General features: G+C 41.2%; 1 protein-coding gene across 2 annotated transcripts in view; it reads left to right on the top strand.

Moving 5' to 3' along the window:
• The window catches only part of EFNA5 (ephrin A5), a 266,511-nt gene extending 262,890 nt beyond the window's left edge, over positions 1-3,621 (top strand). For both annotated transcript variants that reach the window (XM_088023662.1, XM_028102850.2), the window contains one exon: positions 3,500-3,621. In XM_088023662.1, coding sequence (XP_087879788.1) covers positions 3,500-3,621 — 122 coding nt within the window. The remainder of the gene's footprint in view (positions 1-3,499) is intronic.
• The last annotated feature ends 8,863 nt before the right edge of the window (positions 3,622-12,484 follow it).

The raw sequence follows: 12,484 nt of genomic DNA, 5'->3' as shown, positions 1-12,484 counted from the left end.
AGGCGTGTTGTAAACTATATCCTGAATACCCTGAATTACGATTTTTTGATGCAGGCTGTGGTAGAATGTAGGCGTATCTTTCCAATAATCTTTTTTCCAGGTAAATTCCATTGCCTATCAAGAAAGCAAGAGGCTGTTTAGAAGCAACAGATTGCATGTTTTTCTTGGTCATCAAGAGCTACACTGAGGACTATTCTGACCCTAGGAATAATTTTCCTTTGAATTCAACTAATGATAAAATGCAAGATATTAAGATGCATTCATACGTGAGCATATGTCACTGTCTTTGGGAAATAGGCTCTTTTTCCCTGAGCATTTAAAATCCTTGATGGCTCCCAAACCTATGCCCATAGAACTGATGGAAGTTTGCAGAAGTCTGCTAGAATGTGGTGTGTGGGGGGTGGGGGGGGAGTGGAAATGCAGGTGCACAGGCAGGAAAAGCTCCTCCAGTCAGTCAAGACTGGATTTAAGGGCTTTCTTGTGAGCATCTTCGCTAAAAAAGTAACACGAGGTTGAGCTACCATCCCTGGCTGTAGGAATGCAATAATAAATTCGAGTACTTTGTCCTATTCCTCACAAAATTCAGTCAGACGTGTGGCTTTACACCCACCGCTGTGGTGGACAGTGGAGTATAGACCTAGACTTTAAAAATCCGGAAAGCCTGAAAGGATTCCACTGCATGTTCTCGGCAATGTGTACTAACTCACCTGTCTTTGGAATGTATTTGTCTTGTTTGCTTGCACACTCTGCCTGCCATTTTCCTATCATCAGGGATACAGGATGATCTCAGGGCAGACATATGCCACAGAATATGCTCCAGATTATTGCTAGTGTTCTCTCAATTAACCATTGAAACCCTCAGACTGTGGAATCCTGGAGGCAGGAGGCAAGACTTGACTTGGTTTCTGAGGAGGAATATTTTCTTCCTTCAAGCCACATTTACCATCATGAGTCTTAGGAACTCTGATGGTTAGATATAATTTCCAGTGGGCGAGATTTTGCTTATGAATTCTTCCTTAGGATTCTGAAATTGCTCAGATTTACCCAAATGACAACTAGTTTCTCATTTTGCTTCTCAGGGGCTGTAGAATCTTCCAACACTGAGGCCCTGTTAGAATCGAAGGATGCTTTGTAGAATCCCGAGCTAGGACCAGCATGTTACAGAGAGCAAGAAGAACTGTGTGGCCCTAGCGGGACAGATTTCCCCCTTTGAGGGTAAAATGACACTTACTGGCTGGTTGCTTAGAAGAGGGTTACTCTCAAAAATCATCCATAATTAGAAGGCTGAAAAGTACACGTAACCTCATGCTTCACTTGTATGAAAAACAAAAGCTTTCCTCCTCTCTGTGTCCCGCAAGGTCATTCACCCTGTCTTGTGCTGCCTGGAGCAATGGTTAGCCCTTGCTGAGCATCCTGGAAGGACAGGGAGGGCATCTCTCCCTCCAGTTCACACTGAGTACCTACTTAGGACCGGAATAACTTTTATCAGTACACATCCAGACTTTACAAGGAAGAGTACTGGGTAATTTGGTAGTAAAAATAAGATGGAGAAGAACCCAAGAGCTGATGTAATTTCAGGTGTATAAATATAAATGATATTTCAAAATGAAATCTGGAAGTCTCAGGGTTTATGGTTTTTACAAATTAAACCCGAAGCACTCTATTATTCTGATTGACAACATATTGATGCTCTTAAGGTGATCTGGATTTTAATTTCAGGGCTATTCAGGACATTTATGTGTAATTCCTGTTACCTCCAGATCGAATACATTTGCCAGGCTGAAGAAGAACAGAGAGAAGCGACCACAAGTAGTTGGCACCATGGGGGGTGGGGGGCTTTATAGTTTTTCCTCTGCATCCCTTTAACTTTGCATTCTTGCTCCCTAACCTTCTCTCTAGTCTGTTAAGCCAGTCGCCACCCCACACAGGTTTGCTCAGGTCCAGGCGACGGGAGCAAATCAGACACAGGAATGCAGCAGCTTCTACAGGAGGACAGGCGAAGAGCATTCCAGGGCAGAAGCCTTAACACAGAGCAGATAGATTGCTCAGCTCATACTGGGGAGGGATGTGATGAACAGAGATAGTCTACCTGCGCATATTCAAAGCAGGGGCCAGCCTGTGTGCCGACAAAGTGGCCACTTTCGGACAAAGGATAGGGAGTGTGACAATACGTAGTGAAAAAGAAAGCATCCTTATTGTGACGTGTGGTGTGAAGATATAAATGAGTTTGAACTCAACAGTCCTTTAAGGGGTTCTAAGTGGGTCATGCAGGAATACTTAGGGATTATCCTTTGAGGTCTACAAAATTGAGAAACCTCACTAGAGTCTCACTTGTCTCCACCGTCTGATTGACCGGTGAGTGAATATAAGATGACAGTCTCCTGAGTTTTTACAGGAAGGTCCCCTGATGCTGAAATAAAAATCTACCACTGAACCCCACCCTGGGCCCCAAGAACATGTGGTTCAGAGAACATGTAGTCTGAAAGCACAAGTTAAGCCAGGAGGAAGGAAGAAGACAGGCAACACTGGAGCAAAGCATGGCTCATAGGCAAGCCTCCCATCTATCTTTGGGTACTAATTGCTGCAGAGTTCCTGTTTCAAAGTTAAGCCTGTTAATCATGCAGATCAGGAAGGCTATCCAAAGTCAGAGGCAGCCTGGTAGAACACTTTTTAGCTAAATAAAAGAAGCTTACCTCCCTTAATCCATTTTATTTAGAGGAAAATTTGCATCCACGCCGATAATTGATGTGCCAAGCTTCAGCCTGATAAAAATAAAAATAGTCAAGTTCAAGTAATTTAATCCTGGAGATACAGGGTTTGTAATGGAAATAGCACCATCATTGATTCCCAATTGTAGGCAAACTAGTGGGCACCACTTACTGAGGTCTAGTGGGCATTACATATAGTTAATTGAAAATGCCGTTCTGGCAAAAATAAATAAATAAATAAAATGCGGTTTTGGCCTTTAATTTTTCTTAGTTGAAAATTCATGTAGGTAACCAACCACCAAACATTCAGCACTAATCCCATGAAACAGGTGCAAAGAGGAAAAGGGGCAGCCCCATTCTGATCAACCACTAACATGCCAATGTAACTACACACACACAAACACACACCCCCACCCCCACCAACATGTCACTTGCTTCTCCATGGCATCTTGGGTTGAAAAGGGACCTTCGGACATCTCGGCTTTATGCAAGGTGTGTTTGCTAGCAAACCAAAGTCGTAAACACATACCAAAGGTTACATACAGTCTGTGTACAATTTTTCCCCTCAGTTTTTAAGGAATGTAATAATATTGCTGAAAAGGTCCAATTTTCTCTGCTTCTCCTTTGTTTGCTGTAAATAATGAGTGATTATGCAGACATGAAAGTCAATGGTGGCACAAGGTTCATTACCCTACTTTGCAGAGGGTGGCGAGGTCTGTTAACAGCAGGCTGCTGCGAGAGTTATTAAGGATGTGAAATCTCATTGGAATGTGTGCTTTCTATTTGAACAGATGACACCGTACATGAGTCAGCCGAGCCATCCCGCGGTGAGAACGCGGCACAAACACCAAGGATACCCAGCCGCCTTTTGGCAATCCTACTGTTCCTCCTGGCGATGCTTTTGACGTTATAGCACAGTCTCCTCCCGTCACCTGTCACAGAAAGCATCAGGGTCTTGGAACACCAGAGATCCACCTAACTGCTCATCCTAAGAAGGGACTTGTTACTGGTTTTTTGGCAGATGTCAGATTTTTTGTTTTCTTTCTTTCAGCCTGAATTCTAAGCAACAACTTGGGGCCAAGAGGGGCTAAAGTAGTTGCTGCTCCCCTGCCCTATTCCCCCGCCCCCAGCCCTTGCCCTTGCCTTCTCTCATCCCTTCCAAATTAAATGGACTCCAGATGAAAATGCCCAATTGTCATAGTGACACCAGTGGTCGTCAGCGCCTGTGCATTCTCCTCTAAGAGCCCACCTCCGTTAGCATACTGTGACAGCAGTCTATGGACAAGGAAGAACGGTGGCAGATGCAGCTAGTGATGGCAAGGCCCAGCGGGGTTTTCCTCTCCCATACAATATTTATGCCTTCTCATTCAGGACTGTAAGATGATCGTGTAGGGCATCATGTCACCATGTCAAGTCCAGAGGGGAGGTAGTAAGGATAGATATAATATTACACCCTTTCCTCTAGGAGTACATAAATCAACAGGCTTCCAAAAGGTTGAGACACTGGTTTTTTTTGTTTGTTTTTTGGGTTTTTTTTTTTTTTTTTTTGCTTTTGTTTTTTGGAGTTATTTTTTACGATGACTGTCTTAAAGCACTCTTGACAGCAAAACTTGTGCTCCATGAAAGAAGCCTTTTTTTCTAGAAAGCAGGTCGGGTGCAGGAATGCTAGCTAGCACAGAGCAAGGCTGAAAACAGAGAAAACTAGGTTTGGTGGGGGTGTGTACGTGTGAGTGCCTCTAATTTTTTTGGTGACTGGGCAATGCACACCAGATTTTTTTTTCCCCTTGGAATACAGATCACCATGGTGCTACAATAATTTTTTTTTAAAAGAAACTCAAAGAGGCATTTTTATGAATAAAGTGACCTTCCCCAAGGCTGACAAGCCAGGGTTGATGAGTGTATAATGGAATAGCTCTGGATGCTCCTCTGGGGGACAATATGTACCAAGGAAAGGAGGTCAGTGGCCAGAGGAGATGTGATTTGGCTTTGCTGGAGCGCCAGTGTGCTGTGGCCTTTCCCCGACTCCCACCCTAGTACCCACGTTTTGCTCCACACTCCACAACTACAGGGGCTCGGACACACACCCCTGTCACCAGGAGAGTCAGTCAGCACTACTTGGGAGGGCTAAAGGGAAATTTGGAATAAAAATTCCAAAGTTTGGAATAAAAAATTCAAGTGTTGATTTTATATTCTTTCCCTTTCTGACACAGCCTGAAGCGTAGGGGGAACATGTGTTTATCTGTGGGAGATAAACAAGATGGAGTCCCAAAGACTTTAACAAAATATTTTTTTAAAAATCCGCTAGAATAGAAAATACATTATTTAGATATACTTTATGCTGAGAGTGAGTATATATGCTTGTCCTATTTAAACTTGTGAGAAAAAAAGTGGTATCCCTTGATACATTTAGAAATATAGGGGGCTATCTTGTTTCATTGTGGGGGTGGGGCAGAAGGAGAATAAACGCAAGACGACCCTGTTTGAGGAACCTTAGCATGGCCAACAAGGGCCATTTCCAGTTGATTACCAGGAAATACAAGCCTTGGGGGTTACTACTGGGGAGGCTGTCACCCACTTTGAACTCCAAAAGCCTAGACAGGGAAAAGTATCAGACCAATGGAAAAGAAATCTAGCCTTTTTATATTGCACGACGTGTCAGTAGGAACCATGCCTTTCCAGAACAGAGCAAAAAATAAATGCAATGATCATGTAACATGTGGAAAATTGGAAGCATTCCAGCAAAATAAGGCTTTTTAAAAATAGGTATATTTGTTTTTTTAAAATGTCTATATGAAAAAAAGAGAGGGGTCATATTATGGACAGACTTCATGAATGGGAATTTGCTACGAATTGTGAGTAGTTCTGAATTAGAAAAATGTGTGAATGAAAGGCAGCTGTAAAGGCACTTGCACCCTGGAGAGTTGTACACATGTTGGCATGTAATCTGGGCTTACCTGATCCACTTGGAGTGGCCGTTACTGCTGGGTCTCTTTGCACTTGGAGCCCCGGGGGTGGGGTTGCCAGCCTCACAGACACAACCAGCGCTGCTTCCGCAGACGTCAGGAACTCCTCTGGAGTGACCGAGTCTTGTCACAGAAGGCAGCCACCATTTCACTGGAACAGAAGTTCACAGCATTGGGTTCTTTTTTCCTTTAACTCTTTATGTGCTCAGTACTCTCAGTAATATCCAGTAATACTTCTTTTTATTAATAGTTACAGGCTTGTTGGCCCAGTGGGATTTGAGTGGGGGTGGGGGGAGGACACCTGCTAAAATGGATCAATAGTCAGAACCAAAATAATACTGCATGTTCTATAACCACGAGGAAATCAAATGATCCTGTAAAGATTCCCGTTAGTCATAACTACATTAGCAGTGCTAATTTCATTTTAGAAATGGTGACTTCTGTGGTTTTGCTAGCATTCGTCTCTAACAAATGATAAAATAATTACTCATGGCCCTCTCTGCCACTGTCTTTCATTTTTCACAGTGAAATTAGACCCCTTTACTTCATTATGCCACTACAAATTAAGTTTGGGGGAAAAAAAAAAAAGGCAAGACTATCCACACCAGTAGACAGTGTGCTTCTCTACCGTTAAGTGATGGAATTGTAGGTAATGCTTGCCACGGAGTTTCCAAGACAATGATTGGTATCAGAGAGTTTTCATCTTGTCCAGAAAGTGCTGGTGGCCTTTTATGGTGGTGTTACAACCCTCCAGGGGCTTAGGAGGATGTCGATGCAATTTTGTAGCAGCTTTTAATTAAAAAAAGAAAACTCAAAGTCTGAAGGGCAGCCTTAGCTGCCTCTCAGCCCCAGTAAGTCAAACCCCAGCGACCTTTGCCCCTGGTTGCCAAGGGCTTTGCAACATGAAGCAGGGAAATAAGGATCTGTCTGTTTAGTGGATACCGTGTATCCTTTAATAGACCAGGTAACAGTTCGTGTTAGTTTAGACTATTGTTTTGTACTGTACTTTCTTGGGTGGCAGAGGAAAGAAAAGTAAAACGTTAAAAAGAAAAAAAAAATGCGTTCTTTAAATTCTGTATTATTAGCGACCTCTGTTGTATATAGTGTTTGATAATAAAGTATTAATTTGATTCTTATGTCTTTTGTAAGTGAGAACAATAGTCTTTCAGGATACAAAACATGCATTGAGGCTTTGAAACATCCACTGTATACGTAGCTGAGAAGAGTCACAAATGGCTAAGACACTGCTTCATACAGGACTCACGTGTGGTCATCGCCCTCCCAGTCTTAAGACTCCACCATCTTGGGACCTGGAACAACATGACTTTTTTGATCCATATTTTATCCTCAATGTTTTCAAGGTCTGATGTTGGAGCCCTGTGGTGTTTTTTCTCCCCCCGGGCATGTTGGTTTAAAAAGGTTTAGGGAATTTGATAACAGAGTTCTGTACTTCAGTTTGGTTTTTCTGTTTGTGGTGGTTTTCATAGACAGTTTCATTTTTTCCTCAGGAAGGGTTGCCAGTATCACACGCGGCCCAAGCATGGGAAAGGTTTCAAGCCAGTCCATTTAGGAAGGTTAAATGGGGGCTGTTTCCCTCTGCCATTGTGAAAGGAAGAGTCGTACAGTACCTGTGGATTTTCAGGGACTTTGTTTTTCTCTGGTGCCTTAGTAACGGCAGCAGCCATTTTTAGTAGTTTACCCAAAATTAATTAAACCATTTAAACTCCCCTCCATTCATTGCTCTCAGAGCTGTGGTCAGTCGTTTTTCTTTTGAAAACCACCTCCACCAACACCCCCGTTTGCCTACCACCACTCCCCTTTGATTTCTTACGTTTATTTTATTTTTTTGTCTTGCCTTCCTCCCACGTTTTATTTTCCTTCAGAACCGTGAATGGGCAGGTCTGTCTCTGGTTTGGCATCACTGAGTTCTTCCCATGCATTTGCCCAAGAGCTGCTCAGATGTGAGACAAATCTCCCTACGATGGGCTTGCTCCCATTGTCTGTACAGTTTAATAGATGCTGGCATGTTGGAGGTTACCCATAAGTCAAAATCCGCTTTCCATGCTTACTCTTGACACCCCATTGAAGCCACTCATTGTGTGTGCGTCTGGGTGTGAAGTCCAGCTCCCTGTGGTCCTGTGCTTGTACTGCCCTGCTTTGCAGTTCCTTTGCACTTACTCATCGAGTGCTGTTTTGAAATGCTGACTTATATAAACGTAAAAAAAAAAAATGTAAAAAAAAAGAACCCACACACAAACCAACCCATACAATCTGTATTTGTATATACACGTGTCCGTACAAGTATACCTAAATAAAAATTAAAGATTTTCATCATTTTAATTGGAGCCCTCCTTCTACTTCTTTGTTCCTTGAATGACGCCTTTATTTCAGGGGCTACTTATACTCTGCTGATTTTTCCAAATCTTTGTGGATAGAGAATACGTTACGTACAAGAGAAGGCCTGAGACAAACTCAAAGAATGCAGGGTTAGAAAATGGCCCAGTATCTAGGCACATTCCAGTTATTCTGATGAGAAAATGGTGAAATTCAAGGCTTGTCTTTGTATTTGAGCCTTAAAATAGGCACTATGGCAAGCCCTGCATCCTAAAACTGCTTAAATTCAAGAGTTACTTTCAAAATTATGTTCTTTCCCTCTGTAGTTTTTCACCCCATCAAGACAAAGACAAAATAAGCATTTTTCCAACAAACATCCCATACTTCAGAGAGAAATAATGACAGTAATAGTAATCACTTCAGTACAACACTGAAGGTTAGTGCTATCAAGGAAAACTTACCAGTGTGTAACCTTGGGCAAGTCACACAGTATCTTTGGGACTCCATTTCCCTATCACTAAATAGTAAGAGTTATGTAAGTGATTTGGTTGTCTGAATATTGCCCTTGCTGGACACCACAAAGCCCATTTGGCATCTCAGTCATGTGAGTTTTTGTCTTTGATGATGACATTACTATAAGCACAATTTGAAAATCTCATTTGTAGAGGGGAAAGCATCAGATATCTGATATAATAGACACCTAATGCATTTCAAGACGTGGCTTTAATTATACCATGTTAACATTAAACTCACTGAAAGCTTTTTATTATACTTAATTATTTGACAGGACACTAAACACTAATTATAACTTACTGTAACCTTTTTTTGCTAATGAAGAATGACAGCTTTACAGAATGAGGAACAACTTATATTAAAAAAAAGAAAGAAAGAAAAAGGTGTACTGGACTGCCTATGTGATATTTTCAAACCAGAACAGCATTACGTGGTCATTATCATCTTCACCTTCATCATCAAAAGCATTTAAGTGATCATGACATTGTGCTCAGTGCTGTGCAGAATGAAGTTAATGTTTACAATTTGTACTTTCAAAGTTTACAAAAGGCAGACATTATGTGTAAGCATAACATAGTAACTATTCATAGAGGAAATCTAAAGTTCAAACATTTATATTAAGCATAAGTAAGAGGGGATTGGGATTTGAAGATTAAGAAGCTTAGAGCGAAAGTAAATCATCTTTACAAATAGTCAAAATGGGGGTTAGGAGCTGCTTACAAAACAGGAAACTTGGTGAGTTAAAAACTGTGGGCTTTAAGAGAATGGTGACGCACACGGAGTAAGTTTTCATGGTAGCTAAAAGGTGAGTATGGGAATGAGAAGACACAAGACAACGTGCTGAGTGTCACTGAAGCAAATTATGAAGATACTAGTACAGGGAAATCACCCTAGTGCCCTAATGGAGGAGGGGAAGTGATGAAAAGATGACAATTTCAGATTCTGCCTTAAACAAAGCTCATGCTGCTCTCCTGAATCTGAGACAGTATCTACACCAGACTGTGAGAGGTCTAGGACCTCAGCATAAGGGTAGGCTACATAACACTCAGATTAGAGGAAAGGGATAAAGTGTAGAACATTCAACATCGGGGACTAATACAATTTCAAAGTGACGGTGAATCCCTGATGAAGAGGCCACTTCCCAACAGACAATGCTGAACACTCCAGTGGGAAAGCAGGCTGGACCGGAGGTGGGACTATGAGCAGTGCTGCATGAACCACACTTTGATTTGTGTGGCAACAAAGTATTTAGAACACTTGAGTCATCAAATGTGCTATATAAAAAATCATAGGGTGAATTTGAGTGAATAAAACATACCTGTATTTGGATCTATCTCAGTGATAATGATGAGAATCACCTCTCTTACTATGGGAATGTATGAAATCTAGGTGCCATAAAAATTTTCAAGGTGATTCTGATGGATTATTCACTGATTGTTCTAATAGTTTCTTAGGAATTGTTTGCAAAGTGTTTTCTTAGAGATCGTTTGCAAAGCTTACTTTCATATTCTGCTGATAACAGAAGCATTCTTCAGGTAAGCATTGGCAAAAGTGCTGTGAAAGAATTATGAGTTTTACACAGCCCCTCTGGAAAACAAGTGCTTTAGAAAATGATTATAAATAACTAATCAGGCCAATATCCTCTATCAGTTTTTAGTTTGACACATTCTGCTATATTAAGTCCAATCATTCAGTGGTTGAATATATATGTGTGCCTTTTTTATTTATTTATTTTTTTGAGTAAACTCTACACCCAATGTGGGTCTTGAACTCACAACCCTAAGATCAAGAGTCATATGTTCTACCAAATGAGCTAGCCAGGTGCCCCTCTGTGTGCTTATTAAAATGGAGTTGTAACTGCAGATAGACCCTATGAGAAAGAAAGAAAAAGAAAGAAAGAAGGAAAGAAAGAAAGAAAGAAAGAAAGAAAGAAAGAAAGAAAGAAAGAAAGAAAGAAAGAAAGAAGAAAGAAAGAAAGAAAGAAAAGAAGAAAGAAAGAAAGAAAGAAAGAAAGAAAGAAAGAGAAAGAAAGAAAGAAAGAAAGAAAGGAAAAAGAAAGAAAGAAGGAAAAAGAAAGAGAAAGAAAGAAAGAAAAAGAAAGAGAAAAAGAAAAAGGCAGGGAATCACATTGCCCAAGGAATTGGTTAAGGGCATCACCAAGGATTCCTTCGCTTTGAGGGAAGGGTGGTTAACCAAACTACGCTTTTAAAAAAGGAAAAAAAAAATACGTAGCATCTAAGTAAACAAAGGGGGCTTACAAATTCTACTTCTAAGCAAGTCCTCTAATCTGAGCGTTCGATTAGAGGACTTGCTTAGAGATTCCTCTCCTTCCCAAAAGGAACATAGCTTCTAGGCCTTTCTCATATAGAATTTCTGGAGCCACCCCTTAGAAGTAGGCAGAAGAGAAGGGTCTAAAGGCCTCACGTTCAGCCTATCCCAGTGCAACGACTCTTTTGACGATTTCCATCAAAAACTATCACTCTCCTCCCAAGAACCTCAGTACTCTCAGTACATGCTGAGAGTAAAACACAATTTCACTACTTTTTATTGAAAACCATCCCCAGCTCCATTCCAAGTGTTCCATGAGTTCTGCCATCCTCCACCCAGCAATGGTATTAGTTAGAGTCCCCCTTGAGGCAAAGTCAACAGGATAGTCCACCCACCTCCTTTCAGTTCCCCTTCTTGTGGTCTACTTTTTGACTCGGTTGAACTCCTAACTGTGGGGTTTTCTGCAACATCAATTAAAGAAACATTTTAAGCAACACAACCCATATCATAACACCCTGGGGATGAGGAAGCCAACACCAGAGATGGAGTAGGGACAAGGGAGGATTTGAGAGTTTGGGGTCCAAGTACTACCTCACTGATGCTATCAGAGTTAATTCGTAAGAATCCAATCTAGTGGGTGTCTGAGTCAATAACATGTTTTGAAATATCCTGGATTTTAGTCATGATTATTCAAGCAAGAACTTCATGTCACTGGGTAACACATGGATGCTTGTCAGTCTTGACAAGAACACAAAGAGAGGGACCAAAACAAACAAAAAAATCTTAAGAGTGATTACAATGGGAAAATAGAACAAAATATTTTTGCATGCTGTTTTGTTCAGAAGTACCAGGTGCTCCCACAAACTGCACAGAACATTTGAGATGGAGATAGCCCACGTCACTTTCTTTCCTTCACAGCCATGAAACAAGACACTAAAATGAGAAAGAACATGTTTCTTCCTACACCCATCTTAGAAAATGCATTTTATCAACACCCTAGTATCCTCTCCTTTTTGTGTTCAAAGCTTGTTCTTTTGGACCAAAAAATAAACAAAAAACCAATTTGTGTAGCACAGAATGTGGAACATGTAACTCTCCTGAAATGTGTGCTTTGCTTTACTAGATCTGGACACATTTTCTGCATTAGACAGAACAAGAAGATCTGTGTCTTTTTTTTTATTTTTTCCTCAAGACAGTGTGCCAGCCAGAAAGCTGACTCCATTTATTTCTCCTGCAGGGAGCCAGCGTGTTCCTTCTCCTGGAAGATGCAGGTACTTAAAATAGTAATAGGCTTTGTGGTTTATCGAGAGTATTTCATCCCAAGATCTCACAGGCATAAAGAAGAAAACATAAACTAATGGCTCTGTCCAGCAGGCTTGGGAAGAATTAAGTGGAAAGGAGGATTGTCTTCATTCTTCCCTGGAGAAACAGAGAAGAAAGAAAGCAACTTAACTCAGGTAACCCAGGGAAAGAACCGAAGGCAAGTCACTCCGAGATTTGGACAGAGGCCTCCAGTCTGTTCCTCTTCATTCCTAATAACTTGATTGAGAGCTCCAGCTTCAGGAAAACAAATGATGCATTATCCCGGTCTTAAGTTTCCAAATGCAATGTAGTTGGGAGAGGGGCACTGGGCAACTTCCCCAATTTTTGTCTGCGAGTCAGTGGTTTTATTGTAAAATGTAACTTTCATTCTGTAAC

This window comes from Eumetopias jubatus, unplaced genomic scaffold (genome assembly GCF_037043125.1).
Source record: "Eumetopias jubatus isolate StellerSeaLion01/CBP00866 unplaced genomic scaffold, mEumJub1_p1.0 scaffold_5, whole genome shotgun sequence".
Lineage (NCBI taxonomy): Eukaryota > Metazoa > Chordata > Mammalia > Carnivora > Otariidae > Eumetopias > Eumetopias jubatus.
This window is presented reverse-complemented; position numbering and strand designations above follow the sequence as displayed.